This window comes from Heloderma suspectum, chromosome 3 (assembly GCF_057233095.1).
Source record: "Heloderma suspectum isolate Gila_16-S chromosome 3, 16-S_ref, whole genome shotgun sequence".
Lineage (NCBI taxonomy): Eukaryota > Metazoa > Chordata > Lepidosauria > Squamata > Helodermatidae > Heloderma > Heloderma suspectum.
In genome coordinates this window covers 327,747,100-327,763,405 of record NC_139460.1, presented here as the reverse complement: position 1 = coordinate 327,763,405, position 16,306 = coordinate 327,747,100, and the positions used below count along the sequence as shown (strand labels likewise).

At 48.9% G+C, this 16,306-nt stretch overlaps 1 protein-coding gene across 1 annotated transcript in view; it reads left to right on the top strand.

The window, feature by feature from the left end:
* The window catches only part of TMEM207 (transmembrane protein 207), a 29,491-nt gene extending 15,489 nt beyond the window's left edge, over positions 1 to 14,002 (top strand). Inside the window, exons 3-7 of the mRNA XM_084845723.1 lie at positions 5,537 to 5,653; positions 8,157 to 8,194; positions 8,495 to 8,539; positions 11,867 to 12,012; positions 13,729 to 14,002. Coding sequence (XP_084701849.1) covers positions 5,537 to 5,653; positions 8,157 to 8,194; positions 8,495 to 8,539; positions 11,867 to 12,012; positions 13,729 to 13,922 — 540 coding nt within the window. The 3' untranslated portion in view covers positions 13,923 to 14,002. The remainder of the gene's footprint in view (positions 1 to 5,536; positions 5,654 to 8,156; positions 8,195 to 8,494; positions 8,540 to 11,866; positions 12,013 to 13,728) is intronic.
* Positions 14,003 to 16,306: the final 2,304 nt, after the last annotated feature.

Genomic DNA, 16,306 nt, shown 5'->3' with positions numbered 1-16,306 from the left:
CCAGGAGCAGGCCCTCTGATGACCTCAGTGACCGGGCAGGTTGGCAAGGGAGAAGGCGCTCTGGTCCCAAGCTGTTTAGGGCTTTGTACACTAGTACCAAAACCTTGAACCTGGCTCAGTAGTGAATAGGCAGCCAGTGCAGTTCCCTCAGCCAAGGAGTTGCCTGCTGAAAAGGGTCAGCTCCAGATAACAGTGGTTTTTTGGTGATTCATAAGTGGCCACCCTACCGGAAAACCTCCTGGCATATTGGACTGGGTTCTAAAAAATGTTACATGTGGGAAGGAATTGTGATTGTGTCCAAATTACTTCTAATTAAGTGTTTGGAGAGAGGGAGGGTATCTGTGCACAGAGGAAGAGAGAATGCAGATGTATCGAGCTGCAAGTTGGACACAAGTTGAACCCTTTAAGAAGCAACGTATTGGCCTTCTGTTTTCCGCAGTTTGATGGTGTGGCCCATTTTGTCTACCAGAACCATCAATACGAGCCTAGTCGTATAACTGCAAACCTACTGAAGGCATCCATTCCTTTTCATTGCAACCTGCAAAATATTGTTCTATGTGCTGGACCCAGTTCTGTTTTTCTATTTCCTGGGCACTTGCTTTGCCTGCTGTGCACACATTGTACAGATGATACATGGGACACCTTTAATTGAAGTAATTTGGAGAGCTCTGCACTGGCATTCCAGATAGCAATATCTTGTGGAAGGACCGGAAGGATGCTTGGGGCGAAATAATTACAGAAAAGAGAAGCAATCTGGAATTAGTTCATGATGGACAGCCTTTTCCAAAGGCAGAAGTGGTTGCGGTAATGAGATCTTCCCACTCCACATGCTCAGGTTTGTGCTGTTATTAATTTATAAAGAAAAGCCGAGGTTGCAATTTGGAACTTTGTGTGATCGATGCAGAGCAAAAATGTAGCTTGTAAGGCACACACAGTACCTGCAGGCCCAGATCATTGTCTGGTCCCCAGATAAATTGACCCCCCCCCTCCATCTTTTGCAGGTGCTGTTGTTCTTGGCCTTGTTGCCTCCCTCCCTCCCATCACTGGACATATTCCTCCTTTAGGGATATAATTAGAGATGCTTCCAAAGATGACCTCATGTGAATCCATCCCCAGATTTGGAGTTCTAGATTACCTGGATGTTCTGAAGTGGAACTGATCCACTAGGAGTCCTGTGCTCCATTTTTATTTCTGAATGTTGTACATGGTGCACCCAGGGCCGGTGCCAGACTCCAGTGGGCCTTTGACATAGTGCTGCCGACGGGGCCCCTGCTTGCACACTCGTGTTGTAGACTGAATTCACTGTCAACACTTTCAGGTCAGCTCAAGAGGAAAGTGCCTCTGAGTGTATGCAGAATACCTTTCCCTCATCTCTAAGTACAGCCATCTCCCAGAGGTGTATGTTCAGGGGACAGGAACAGCAAGCTCTCCCTAAAATCTGGCTTGCAGCACAGAGACCTGTGAATATGGAAGTTCACAGAACTTTCTAGCATTATTATGAGCAGAAGCAGCCAGCTTGGGTGGGCGGGAGGAGTCAGTCCAGCACACGCAGGCACTTCACTGAGAAGGCAGCTACCTGCAGCTCAGTGGTGCACCGCAGGGGGCAGCCACCCACAGATTCTAGCACCTCCAGACACAGACAACTTAAGGACCATCTTAAGAACATCAGGACATCGGAACAGCCCTGCTGGATCAGACCCAGGGTCCATCTAGTCCAGCATTCTGGTCACACAGTGGCCAACCAGCTGAGAACTGGGAACCCACAAGCAGGGCATGAGCGCAACAGCACCCTCCCACCCATGTTCCCCAGCAACTGGTGTACACAGGCTCACTGTCTCAGGTACTGGAGGTAACACATAGCCATCAGGACTAGTAGCCACTGGAAACCTTTTCCTCCAGGAATTTGTCCAACCCCCTTAACGCCATCCAACTTGGTGGCCATTACTACATCCTGTGGTAGCGAATTCCATAGTTTAACCATAAGAACATAAAAATGTCATCTTCCTTTGACATGCATAGTGTTTGAGGTGATTAAGGCGATATGAAAATTAGATTTGCGAGCTTTAACCTTTGATGGCTGCTTCACCTGAGTAAGTCTTCCTCTTTTGACTTGGACTCCTGCACTGAGCAGGGGGTTGGACTCGATGGTCTTATAGGCCCCTTCCAGCCCTACTATTCTATGATTCTATGATGTTGCAGACAGTAAGTGATGAAGATGCATGTGACAAGTGGTGCAAAGGTAGTACAAAGCTAGAAACCACTCAGTTTTTAAGAGGGTGGGATTCAGGCCAAGAGAAGGCACAAGCTGGGGTCTACTCGGGCCCTCAAGCATGAGCGAACAAACAATATTTTTGAGGCATCGTCTTTCATCTTGGTCAATCATTGGCCAGAGGAAGCAATGGCAGCTTACTGTTTAACCTGAAATGGAGGGGATGTGACACCATTTGTGTCAAATGTGCAAGAAACAGAGTTAATGATGGTTTTGCAACTCGGCTGCTTGTACTCATGGAAAAAATCTAGTAATAATATATGTAAAACAAGTGGGGAGAGGCAAGGGATGGTGATTGGAAGGGAAAATACAGAACCAGATAAAATGTGTGTGTGTGGAATGCCAAAGCACACTTTTGCGATGCTGGAATTTTCTTGTAATAATTTGAATCTATATTTGCTTGACTGGAATTTCCCCATGCATGCACATCTTTGGATTCAGGGATTCACATTTGTAACAAGAAGACATTTCCAATTTGCAAGAAGCTGACCTTCATAAGATTCCACCAGCTTAGCTCCAGATTGCCCTTTGCGTGAAAGCATGTGAGGCCAGCTGTAACTCCTAAGTCACATGGATCCATTGCCTGATGTACTTCCTCCACATCCCAAGACTTACTTTATTTATTTATTTATTTATTTATTTATTTATTTATTTATTTTCCAGGAGCTGGAACACTTTTCTGATCAACAGCGGGAGAATCACAGGCTGGGAACTGAGACCGGAGAAGCTTTCCCTTGCTAAAAATGTGGAACTTTCAACCAGGCCTGTTCTCCTTGCTTATCTTGCAAATTGGAGGACTCTGCTTAGGATTTTTCCAGGTAGGTAATGTCATATTTCAGGTGCACACATATGTCTGACTTGTGTTGCTTGCTTTGTTGGCATCTCTTAAATTGGACAGTAATGTCGATAATCAAAGAGATCTGGTTGCAAATGGCAGACAATGAAGCAGAGCTGGAGAGGAGAGAGGAACATGTCTTGTATCTTTTTAACTACATGCTCTGAAGGAGATGTTGGTTAGCAGTGCCCAGGTATCTCCCCTTTCAGTGTAGTTTGGGCCTTAGTTCTGAGTGGATTTTCAGTGCTGGGGCTGGATTGCAGAGGTGTAATTATTTTTTGCAATTATTTTCCCCAAGCACACACACCCATGTCACACTAGGGCATTGCTAGAGGATTTCATTTGGTCTGCATTTTTAAGCAAACTGACTTGATTCACACTTCTTAGACAAAAACACAGAATCAGAACAGTTATCCTTTGGTTTTCACACTTTTGAGATGCAGTTCTTAGCTCAAAATGCCTATAAAAATACACACTTTAGATTTATTCACGTATTTATTTGTACCTCACCTTTCTACCAAAAAATGACACACAAGGCAGCTTACAGAACCAATTAAAAGTGATTGCAATGGATACAAAAATAGATATTTTTAGGGTAAAATGTATACAAAAATCCATAGTTTAGGGTAAAATGCTTACAAGATTGTGTATTTTGTGGGGGAAAATAAGTGCAAAAATAATGTGAATTTTCATGCATTAAAAATTCATAGATTAATACAAAAATGGGATAGAGCAGACCTATGAATGAATGCATGTGAAACTCATACAAACTGGAAAAAGGCTGATCTGTCCATCTGTATGCCATACTAAAAATTGTTTTTTTAAAGTTGTCTCAGTGTCAAAAACAGTTTGCCAAGTGTTTGGGGAGGGGCTCTTAGAGAAACATAAGCCTAACCCCACCTTGGGCTTTGGATACTGGAGAAAGTCAGTGTCCAGCTGAAGATAAAAAGGTCTGATCCTGTACATGAAGTCTAAGGAAAGGTGAAACACTATTTGGTAATGTTGTTTGTACTGACATAGAGGGCTTCTCTACACCAGGGTTTTATCCTGAACCTTTACTGGGTCTTGTGCTTCCAAATTCTTTGTGGGATTCAGATCGCTCCTTTACACATGCTTACATGTGCTTTTTTTGCGGGGGGGGGGATTTCCATTCTCTGCAAGTTCTATACGTTTCATTATACAGCCACTAAATGGTGCTGTGATATAGCGGAATTGTGCAATTACACGCACCTGTTGTTGCGCTTCTAGAAAAAATGCCACTTTCCCCAATCTTTAAAAAAAAATGGGATAAAGGTTATAAAGCATGGGAGAGGCCCTGGAGGTTGACAACGTCGTGTAAAGGAACTGCAAACTTCCATGAGTCCCCAGTCACAAGTGCACAATAAAAGCCTCGTGTAGAGATGCCCTAAATCCCTTGCATCCATGAATGGGGAAATTCCAATCAAGAAAATATAATTCGATTTTGTGTGTGTCTTTCAAGCTACGTTAAATGTGCTTCAGATCACCCCCCCCACACACACACACACACCTGCCCACCCAAAACTCTCCTGTTTCTCAGACACAATCCCCTACTCTCATCTTGTTCTACATAACCAATTTTTGCCAGCATACCACCACTGTATTGAGAAACCCAACCATCATTAACTTTGTCCCTCACAAATGTAACACAAAGGCTGATGGTAGGAAATAATGAATATGTGCTGTGAAATTGATAACTCACCTTGGGGAGGACAAACCTGCTAATGGTGTATAAAGTAAGAGCTTTAATGGCGACAGACAGAACTGTGAAAAATCCCCCTTGTACATCATTTCAGGCTGCACCATCAGTTCAGTTCCATATGTGCTATTTATACACTTCCACATAATTTATACTGGCAAAAACTGAAAATAGAAAATGGCAAATTTCCTTTTAGGTTGCACTAGTAAGGTTGCACCAATTCCAAATAAGGAAATACATTTTGTGGGGAGGGGAGTGTTATCTCTCTCAAAGGGGTCTTTGCCCTTCGAGGGGCGAACCTCTTTGTGTTCTGTGAGGTTTCTATGTTGTTTTTGTTTTTTTATGAAGGAGTCTACTTTGTACATCTTATGAAGTGTTGTGGATGGTTGTTGAGGACACATGCATACATGTGCGCGTGCACACACGCACACACATATTCCACAGTCTGGATTGGACAAGCGTGGTAGCTGTTCTGTGGGACTCTGTGTTGGGATTCATGTCCTAAGGCCTGTGCTCTTTGCAAAGCTCATCCCTGCTCCATGGCTCTCAGCTGTTGTCCCCTGCCTGTCATAGGAAGAACATCAGAAGATCTTTGGATTACACCAAAGGCCCATCTAGTCCAGCATTCTGTTTGCACAGTGGCCAGCCAGCTGCCGTTGGGAAGCCCACAAGTAGGACATGGGTGCAACAGCACCCTTCACCTTGTGTTCCCCAGGAACTGGTAACTGAGAGGCATGCTTCCTCATTTGAAAAGGCTGCTACAGATGACCTAGAAGCAATGATCTACAAGATCACAATGATCTGGAAAAGTGTTTCAGCGTGCAGCAGCCCTGTACTGACTCTGGATACTCACAAGCAAGACACGTTAATGGCCTTCCCACTGTTCCTTCTACCCAACACCTGTTTTTTGGAGACAGACTGCCTCTGTGCCTGCAGGTTCCATTTAGCTAACATAGGCAAGAGGTGCAGGTGGCTTGTCTGACCAGGGAGGTGGCATTCAACCTGTAGTGTCTGGGGCTGCATTTCCCCTAACGCAGGGGGTGTTGAACCCCTTTCAGCCCAAGGGCCCAATTCAGTTTCAGGGGAGCTCTTGGGGGCTGAATGCCGAGGGGGGCATAGAATCATAGAATAGGAGGGCTGGAAGGGGCCTATAAAACCATCGACTCTATTAAATGTCATCCTGTTGTTTTCTGCCCAGCGCTCCAGTCTATCAAGATCGCTTTGAATTTTGTTTCTGTCTTCCAGGGTATTAGCTATCCCGCCCAATTTTGTGTCATCTGCAAATTTGATCAGCGTTCCCTGCACCTCCTCCTCCAAGTCATTAATACAAATGTTGAGGAGGAGCTCTTGGTGGGCAGAACTGAAGGCAAAAGTAGAGGGGCCAATATTGTAGGTGAAAGCTCTTCCTGCCAGGAACAAAGCCTCAGGAGAGGCTTCTCAGCATCTTAGAATGGGCAAAAAACCATGCACAAGGCAGGGAGATATGAAAACCTCAGAAGAAAGAGGGTGGGGCCATCTGGGGAACCCCAGAGGACTGGACTGGGACCTCAGCTGGGCTGGATTTGTCCCAAGGCCCTGAGGTTCAACACCCCTGCCCTTAAGGGCCAGGTTTGCACCTGAGGGAGCAATCCTATGGCCCACTAGACACTGTCTAGAGGGCCATAGGATATGCTGTTTTCCGGGAATCGACCTCAGAGCCCGCACTCCGAGGTCGGTTCCTGGAAAACTGTCCTCCCCCCACACCTGTGCTGCCTCCTAGGCAGAGTGAAGAAGCCTGTCCTTCGTGCTCAGAAGAGGAGTGTGGAGCGACTGAGAAGGGGTGGGGCTGGGGGCATTCCGGGGCGGGGAGAGAGGAGCTGCGTGTATGACACATCCCATGTGTCGTACAGCAGCCTCCTCTCCCGGTCGGCCCCCCTGCGGCTAGACAGCCAAAAACAGCTGTCTAGCAGAAAATAGCAGGGCAGGAGAGGCGCAGAGGGAACGATCCCCCCCCACCCGTGCTCTCCTGCCTTGCTTTGGATAGGCGGTCACCTCCGAGTTTGGAGACAGACGCCTATATTGATAGGATTGCGCCCTAAGAGTTCTGTTCGATCCAGTATTCTCACTGGAGGCAAGGCCATTCACCACCTGTGACCCTTCCTGGACAGAGAGGGCTGGCCACAACAGTCCTTGCCTGGGTAATGTTTGTCTCTTGGTTCATTGTAAGTATTTTTATATTACCCATCAATCATATTCTGAGGCTGGTTTACCAAAAGGAATGGTGTTGTGTGTGTGTGTGTGTGTGTGTGTTTTAAAAAAACATAAATGAAAAGCCACAGCATCATAAATGCTGCATAAAATAGTCAGCAGGGTTAAAACTGTATCTAGACAACTTGGGGGAAAGAACAATAAAGTGGCCCCCAGTTGCAGTTCTTACAAGGGCCCAGCTGGAAAGGCTGCTGCTGGGGGGTAGCTGTGGATGGGCCAAAGGCAGCTGGTCTGTCCCAGAACTGATGGCATAGCCCTGCTTCTTCCCTTCCCTTCTCTTCTTTTCTCTGCAACCTGCTGGAACATCTGGTCAGCTAGGTGACAGTTGATGGATGTGTCTAATAATCAGACATCTAAGCCTGAGGCGAACACTAGATCTTCTGGCAGTGAATTCCATAAGTTAACCAGCCACTTTGGGAGATGATAATTGTCTGTAAATCTGGATGAAAATGCAGTACATAAAATAATAGTAAATACAGTACCCATAGAGTGAACATGAGAACATGTTTGATTCTGCAGACTGAAACAGTCTGGCATGCAAGCACAGCACGTGTCGTAAGCAGGTGGAACAGAAGAAGGTACAGAGGCATCAGGGGAAAAGCCTGGTGAAGTTTTGGAGGGAGCCCAAGACATTTGGCTCATCTTATCAGACTTCTTCTAACTTCCTTCAATGCTCCCCCTGTCTATGCTTTGCCAGAATAGGGTTCTCCAAAATTCACCCCACAGTTACCTTCAGGCAAAATGCATTGGCAATTTTCAGCTGATTCCACATGCCAGGAGCACCAGCCACCAGGTGGACTGGAGAGGGGGGGCAGGGGGATGGTAGTACAAGCCTCTTTCTGTGCAAAAGCCAAGTCCATGTGAACAGGTCTCCTCCACACAGGCCTCCTCCCTATGCACAGGTCTTTGCCACACAATTGTGAGGTTCTCCTTGCTGGATCTTCCTTGTTGCCAACAGTGTGAAATGAGGAGCTGTGACCCTGGAGAGCAGAATCTGCTCCCCCTTTCCCAGACGTCCCCCCCCCCCCGAACTAGGAGAGAGGGTGCTTCCTCTCGCCTTGACTCTTCATTCTCTGTGTACCTTTCAGCCAGCAAGTTCAGCACTAGAATGTGACCCTGTGGAGAGGTGAGCCAATTCTGCATCTCATGACTTTTCTCTTGGGATCAGGTCGTTAAAAAGTTCTAGATTTTATGTCAGTGGAACAACTGAGGGTGGGGTGTTACCCATTGAATATGGGGGCCAGTTTTAGTCCATGTTCAACTTTTCTGCCAGTTGATGAATGTTAAGCCTTCAGAATCATATGACACAGCAGCACATTTCTGAAAGGGGTGGGTTCTGGGCAAATTCGAGTCCAAAGAGCTTGCACCCCTACCGAGAAAACCCAGAGAACTCCTTTCAGTGCACTGCTACTGTTTTAATTTTCAGCTGCGTTGGTTATGAAGAGCAGAGCTTCAGTGGCTGGTACATCTGGTGAGTACCAAATCTGCTTTGGAGACAGCACTAATGAAGGGTGGGCTTTGGAGATAGAGAAACAGAATTCTTTCCTTGCTAGTTGGACACACTTACCAATGCTATGGCGAAAGCTGATGGTTCTTTTCTGGTCTGCCTTAACAAAGCAGGTGGAATCTTTCATGACCAGCTTTAGCTGCATTCATATTTTCAAAGGGAGCACTGCCATTTCTCGTCCTCTGTCCAAACAGCCTGGGTGCAACCTGAAATCTGTTTTGCACCTGGCAGGAGAGGTCCCCGGACTCTGTCTGCATACTTCTCCTACTCTCCAGACAGGAGATCTAGGGGCTTCACCATCAGCTTCCTCCTGCTGTGGTTGTTTTACTGAACATCCAGCCTGGGTCACTGTGCCAGCTGGCTGCAGCAGAAACAACAATGGGTCTTGCAGCGCTGTCAAGACTAACACGTTTTTTAATGCCGAAGCATTCATGGATGAGAATCCAGTTCATTGTTAGGACCCACTAAGATGGCACCCACAACTTTGTGATGTCTTAATTCCAGAGTGCAGACCTCCGGGACCAGGGGTCAAATCCTGGGGTCCCAATCCAGCCCTCTGGAGCTCCCCAGTTGGCCACCAGTGTCGGGTTCAGGCTTTTCAGGGCCCTTGGCCAAGACACTCCCAGTGGCCCCCTCCCTCCGCCTTCCCACCGCCCTCGTCACCAGCTGCCCCTGCTCCTCTCTCCCGCCATTGCCACCCCTTGCTTGCTAGCTTGCCAGTCAGTGAGCAAGCCGGCCGCCGCGTCTCCTGCATCTCCATCTCACCACCACTGTGGTCTGGGCCAGAGCAAGAGGCAGGGGAACAAGCAGGCCACAAGGGTGCAGAACAGAAGCAGGCCAGGGGGCTCTTGGGTCACTGGGCCCCCGATGGAGTGTGGGCCCTGATGACCACACCCTCTTCCCCTGCCCTACCCAGGGGGCTTCTTCACAAGCAATTTACTGAGAGGTCGTTCGGGGCACATGACATCGTGGCCATCTCGCAGCCACCCCGGAGTTTTGCACCAAAAAAACGGTTCTTCTGAGACTACTTTTAGTCCGATTGTTTTGCCTAATTCAGCTTGCCTGTGCTTCCGTTGTGGTATGCATCACCCTCCGCATATTCTCCGGCATGATTTCCCTGCCCGGGGTATGTCTTTCACCTGGCTGTGACCTCACTGACCCAGTCAAGGGGTGTTTCCCCTATGTTTTCCCTGCCTGTGTTTTCCCAGTGTTTCCGCCATTTTGCAGCTGGCCATCAGAGTTCTGAGCTACCTCTTGGCATTTATTTCACCTTGCCAACCACTAAACTCTGGTAGCCATCCCCACAAAATGAAGGTGTGCTTTGAGCAGCCTCTAACTTTTTTTTTTTTAAGTAAAGAATTAAAGCGAAATAGCACTTTTCCTGGCAGTACCTACACCTCCCATCTCACTATCTCGCATTTGCCAGCAATTCCTATACTCCCTAACTCGCTATCTCACAATTTTCTCGCTATTGCACAATAGTGTGATAGTGAGATACGGGGTAGTGCCTGATAATATAGTTTTAAAGGGAAAGACATAAAAAAAAATAGGTGGAATCAAGCATAGGTTGGGGAAGCAGGTGTCTCCTCAGAAGTAACTGCCATTGTGGTGAATGAGGGTTGTTTCCTAAATATTGATGCTGCGTTTCTTTACTGTTTGCTTTGTTGCTGTAAGGAAGTAATTAATGTGAAGCTTGGCTCCATCGCATTACGGGAGCTTCAGGGGAATGAGACAGGGGGTAGAGCCTGGACGGGGGAGTGTGGGGGGGAGTCTCTCTTATTGAGAGAGACCCCTCCCCTGCCAGTCTGATGACATTCACTCCAACTCCCCACCCCACCCCACCCAGAAGTATGCTCCTGTGAAGTGACTTAGAATGATGCGGTGCACTCGTTCATGGAGCCCTGCACAGACCAAAGCCAGTTCCTTGAAAAATCCGGGTAAGCCACCATTCGCTTCTCCTTCCGTTGTCATGGAGACTCCCCTTCCACTTTCCCCCAACTACTGATTGTTTGATGGTTTCCTAGTGTTTGCAGAGTTTCCCCCACCAACTCTAAATGGTTGCAGTGGCTCTCCTTACGTTTAGTTCCTGGCAGTAAGAGCTTGGAGCTAAAAGATGCTGGTATTTTTTGGTTTTTTGGCCCTGCCCACCAATGGACTGTGGCCCCAAGAGCTTCTCTGAAATGGAATTCATCCCTTGAGATGAAAGAGGTTCAGTCATCCCCTGTTTTAATTGGACCTCATCAAAAGTATTATGTGACAGTAGCTTTTGGATCCCCCACCCCAAAATGTAAAGTAACTTCTGCCGGAGCGCGTCCTCCTCCGTAAGCTTCACCAAAAGCAGCCATGTGTCCTGTCAGTCCACCAGCTGCATCACAACTTGCCCTCCTCTTCATGACCACCAGGTCCTCTCCTGGAGACTCTGCCTTTGCCGGGTGGTGTTTAGGTTTATGTAGGGATGGCGGAGAATTCTGCCATGGATTTCAGTGAGGCTGAATGTACTGGCATTCGGCCCCCCGAAATCCTTGGTGAAACAGCCTGACCCCCCCCCCCCCCGTGGATTCCTCCCGGGACGAGGCTTACCTGGGGCGGATTTACCAGATGGCAGCGGGTCTGGCGGCGGCGGCTGGTCTTTCGACCGGCTGCTGCGGCCGCCATTGTCATCCTGGTCTTTGCCGAGATAGGCTACGTAAATATTTACATAGTCTATCACAGCAAGCCAATAAAAACAAAACATGGTGTACGCAAATGGCGGCGGCTACAGCGGCCGCCATTTGCGTTCCCTATTTTTCACTTATTTATCTTACGTAAATATTTACGTAAGATAAAATGGCAAAAAAAAAGGGAACACAAATAGCGTAGTGGGCGCTAGTTGCATTCCGTTATTTTTCGCCGTTCCAACTTACGTAAATATTTATGTAGGCTAGAACAGTGAAAAATAAAGGAATGCAAATAGCGCCCACTACGCTATTTGTGTTCCCCTTTTTTTCGCTGTTTTATCTTACGTAAATATTTACGTAAGATAAATCAGCAAAAAATAGGGAATGCAAATGGCGGCTGCCGTAGCTGCCATTTGCATACGCCGTTCCCCCCCCCCTTTCCGGAAGGAAGTTGCCCAGCAGCTGGATTTCCGCCTGCACGCAGCCCTGGCCAGCGGCTCTGCGGAATCTCCATGGAGCGAAGCCGGCCAGAGAAGGATTTTGGGGGGAGGCGCCCCCGCACCGCGAATCGCCTCGTCGAAAAGGTAAGTGACTTTCGTACATCCCTAGGTTTATGGACATTTCTCTTCTTCAGGTTCTGTGTGTCACTCATCCTTGTCACGATCCTCTCCGGCACGATTGTCTGCTGTCTCCAGTGCTGGCTCAAAAGGCGGAGGCTCTTTCCCTCCATGCCGCGCACACTCGCCGTCTTCACTCTCAGTGATGCTGATTCCATCTATGGTGAGTTTCCAATCTAGGTGCAGGGAGAGCAGCTGCATCTCATCTTGGCTCAATCAGAAGACTTGATGAAAAATCCTAAATGAAGTAATGAATACTTACTCTGCACACAAAGGAGACAGGGATAAGAGATTTGCCAAAAAGGAACATCTCTGTGACAAGGCAATCTGGCATTGCTAGCATCTGTTTGGCTGTATAAATCAGCACTGCCAAATGCTAATTCAAACATGGAGTGCACATCACTTGATAACACTGGAACATGAATTTGAACCCAGGGCTTCCTAGTCCAGGCCTGGCACTCTATGAACTACCCCTCCCCTATTCTTAGTACCACCCCCCGTACTCCAGTGGGTGTGTGAAGAATTGTCTTCTTTGGGAAGGATTGAGGACTGTATGTGAAAAGATGAAGGGAGTTCTGGTTCCCACAGTTCTGGGCACCACACACACACACAAAGGATATTGTAGAGTTGGAAAAGGTGCAGAAAAAGGCCACTAAAATGATCAAGGGGCTGGAGTAACTCCCCTAGATGGAAAGGCTACAAGGTCTGGGGCTGCTTAGAAAAAAGGCAAGAACGGAGAGACATGGTAGAAGTGTACAAATTTACTCATGGTGTGGAGAAAGTGGATAGGGAGGCATTTTTCTCCCTTTCTCATAGTACCAGAACCCAAGAGGGTCCTCTGAGGAAGCTGATTGGTTGGAGATTCAGGACAGATAAAAGGAAGGACTTCTTCACACAGCACAGCACATAGTTAAACCTATGGAATTCCCTTCCACAGGGTGTAGCAATGGCCACCAATTTGGATGGCTTTAAAAGAGGGTTGGACAAATTCCTGGAGGAAAAGGCTATCAGTGGCTACTAGTTTTGATGGCTATGTGCTCCCTCCAGTACTGGAGGCAGCGAGCCTATGCACACCAGTTGCGAGGAAAACATGGGTGGGAGGGTGCTGTTGCGCTCATGCTCTGCTGGTGGGTTCCTGGTCGACAGCTGGTTGGCCACTGTGTGAACAGAATGCTGGAATGGATGGACCCTTGGCCTCAACCGGGATGGCTCTTGTTATGTTCTTCTGAAGCCTCCCTCTGTATTGATAGCTTAGTTGCTTCACATCTGCATGGCGCCACTCCGTAATGCCATCATCAGGCAATGGCCATCCATGTGGGCCACTTGCGAGGACTGCAGAGAGAACGTAGGTGAAATGGTTTTGGTTGGAAGAGAGCAGATGCCATCTAGCAAAACCAGCATTCTGCTACCCTCAGTGGCCAAACGGATTTCCCTGGAAAGCCCACAGGCAAACCAGCCCCCCCCCCCCTTTGTATAAATGCTAAGCATCGTTATTGTTCAGGGAACTGTCTTCATAAGGAATGTCAAAGATGAACAGCTAACTTTATCAAGCTTGATCCCAATTTTGGATGATCTCGTTCAGTTTAAGATAGCAGGCCAAGGCACATTCTACCCTGCCTGTATCCTGCCACATTTGGCTTAACCTATCGGGAGGGACTGTTGCTCAGGGCTTTGCATGGAGAAGGACCCAGGTTCTAGTTAACAAGATCTCAGGTAGCAGGTGATGAGAAAGACCTGAGGCTCTGGAGAGCCATTGCCAGTCAGTAGACAATATGGGGACACTGGACAAAGTGTATCATCTGTCATAATAAGGGAGCTTCCAGTGTTTCATAGGTTGCTTTCTAAAATTACCTTGGAAATGTCTTTCTTGTCTTCCCAGAGAGTGACGCTGCCCTGTGGAAACTGCCCCAAATTCATGCCCACCTCCAGAACCCTGAGTGGGGCTCTTCTGATTCCAGCTTCAACATGGTGGTGGGGAGGGGACCACCCCCTTCCTATGAAGAGATCCTGAAGCAAGAGGGCTGCTCAGGCTCAAGGCCTACGAGAGGTGCAGCCTCAGACTTACATCAGTAGAGAACGTCGCTAGAGTGCTGGGCCTGGAGGAAGCGAGAGATGGCCATATAATAAAGAAATTTTAGCCCATTGAGTGAAGCAAAACTACCGGGAATTGAAAGGGAAAGGCATTGCCTCTGCGCACAAACCTGAGGCTCCAGCTGTGTGCACTTAGCATGCACAGAGTCCCCAGGGCTGGGGGTGGGCTGGGGCTGTGTTTGCATCGTCGGAGCCTCTGTGCACCACAACAGGTGTCTGGATCACGTCAAGGATCCACTAGCTGGGTTGGCTCAAGAGACTGATTTAGGGTGGATTCTCAGTCCAGAGAAGGAATTTCCTGAATGCCTGCAGGGTGCCAGGGGCTGTACAACAAAACAATCTCACCCAGGAGCCCCAGAGCAGAAACGAATTGGGGTGGGGGATCTTCAGGTGGCTTCTCCAAGTTCAAGGTTTCCCACCAACACGTTTTCATTTACAGAATCTGTTGGATTTGAGGGAGGGGCAATGAGACACGGGGCATGGGGGGCTGCTGTGGGGGGGCAGGGGACAGGACACTATCTGCGCTTTTCCTTCAGTTAATTTAGCTTAGGATTTGAGCCAATGTCTGCGCTGGACTGCTTCAGATTTCAGTTTGGCTAGGAGAAGGCTTCATTCTGGAGAGAGGGAGAAAAAAGCTGTTATCTGCATATAGAAAGTAGCATGTCAGGATGGGAGATGGGCTAGCACCCTTCTCCTAGACATGCTAGCTTTCTAAGCACAAGGAACTATATTACTCCTTTGTTCTGTATGGAGGAGCATTCCATCATATGAGCCCCCACCTGCAGTCTGAATTGTTGCAGTCCAGACCCAGGTTGGCCGTTCCACCTGCTGTTCGTGGGGATGAAGTGTGTTGTAGCAAAAACAACACAATCCTTTGCCTCTTCACTCATAACTAAGTCCCACTGCATTCAATGAGGCATACTCCCTAGGCTGCTGTCTGGGGATGATGGAAGTTGTAGTCCAACTCATCTGGAGGGCACCAGATTGGGGAAAACTGCCCTAGGAATGATGTTTAGGATTGCAACCAAGGAAGGTGGTTTCCAAGCTGTCTTGAGCCCGGCCACACCTGTCTGTTTAGAAATGAAATCTTGCCTGCATTGCCCTGTGATGGAGGTTCAGTCCTCTGAACTGAGTCTCAAGGCACCCCGGGCCTTTTCCTATCAGACCAGCTTGCAGGAGAGGCCTGACACGTGCCAGATTTCAACCCCTGAAGCACGTGCAGTGAAGACTCCCACCCAAGCTGTGCATTGTGTGTTTTGCACTGTCTCAAGCAGGGGTGCGGAACCTCTTTCAGCCTGAAGGCCAGATGCAACTTTGGCGAAGTTCTCAGGGGCTGCATTCCAGTGGTGGGTGGGACCAAGGCCAGAGGGTGGGGCCAAAATACAAAACATACCAGCCTGTTTTGGCTTCAAGCTCCCACTGCTGGCAACTAAAGCTTAGCAGAGCCATCTCAGCTGCTTAGAAGGGGGGAACTGCTCAAAGCTGGGAAACGAAACCATGGGAGACTGGGGGGAAGGAGTCAGGAGAAGGCGGCATGGCCTTCTGGGGAACTCCAGGGGGCAGACTGGGAGCGCTGGATTTGGCCTCCAGGCCTGAGTTTCCCCATCCCTGGTCTCAAGTTTACGAACTGGAGGCTAAAAAGGGTTTTGCCCGGAGCCCAAACTCTCTCCTACCCAGGTGGCTGTGTTAGAGCAGCCTGACGCTGCCAGGTGCCGACAGCAATTCACTTGCCAGATGGCTGAAGCTGCGCCTTCGGTATGTGCAGCCTCCCCCCTCCCCCAGCTGCCAGCACCACCTTGTCAGTTGTCGCTGACTTGGGGGATGAGATTTAGGAGGGGCGCAGGTCTGCAGTGGGTCAGCCCGTGGAGAGGAGCCTGCGAGGCTCTGGCTGTTTGCCCGGCCTGTAGATACCTCTGGATAGCAAGCGAGAGAGCTGTCCGGGGGCAGGGCTGCAACGCAGCGGCGGCGTCCCCTCCTCCCGAGCAGGGAGCGCTGCTGCTTCCGAGCAAGGTTATCCCGTGGGAGCTGCATGACTTTGGAAACGGATCAGAATCCCCCACTGCAAGCAGGCAAAGGGTGGCTCCCCCGCAGCTTGAGCCCAAGCAGGCCGGCCGCCATCGCGCCTGATTTTTGCGCACGGTTAGCCCAGCACGCTGCGCCCCCCGGGCTCCGGGCCAGTCAGACGTTCAGGGAAGGCTTCACAAGCCCCCTGGCCATTGTCCTTTGACTGTTAACCAGCCGGCTTCGGGGGATGGGAGCAATGGGGTGGAGGGACTCGGGAGGAATGGCGAGGGGGGACTGCAGCTGCCACCCCCCTCCTGGACCTGTTGCCCGGCCCTGACTAGGGGTTCGGTCAGTGTGGGATG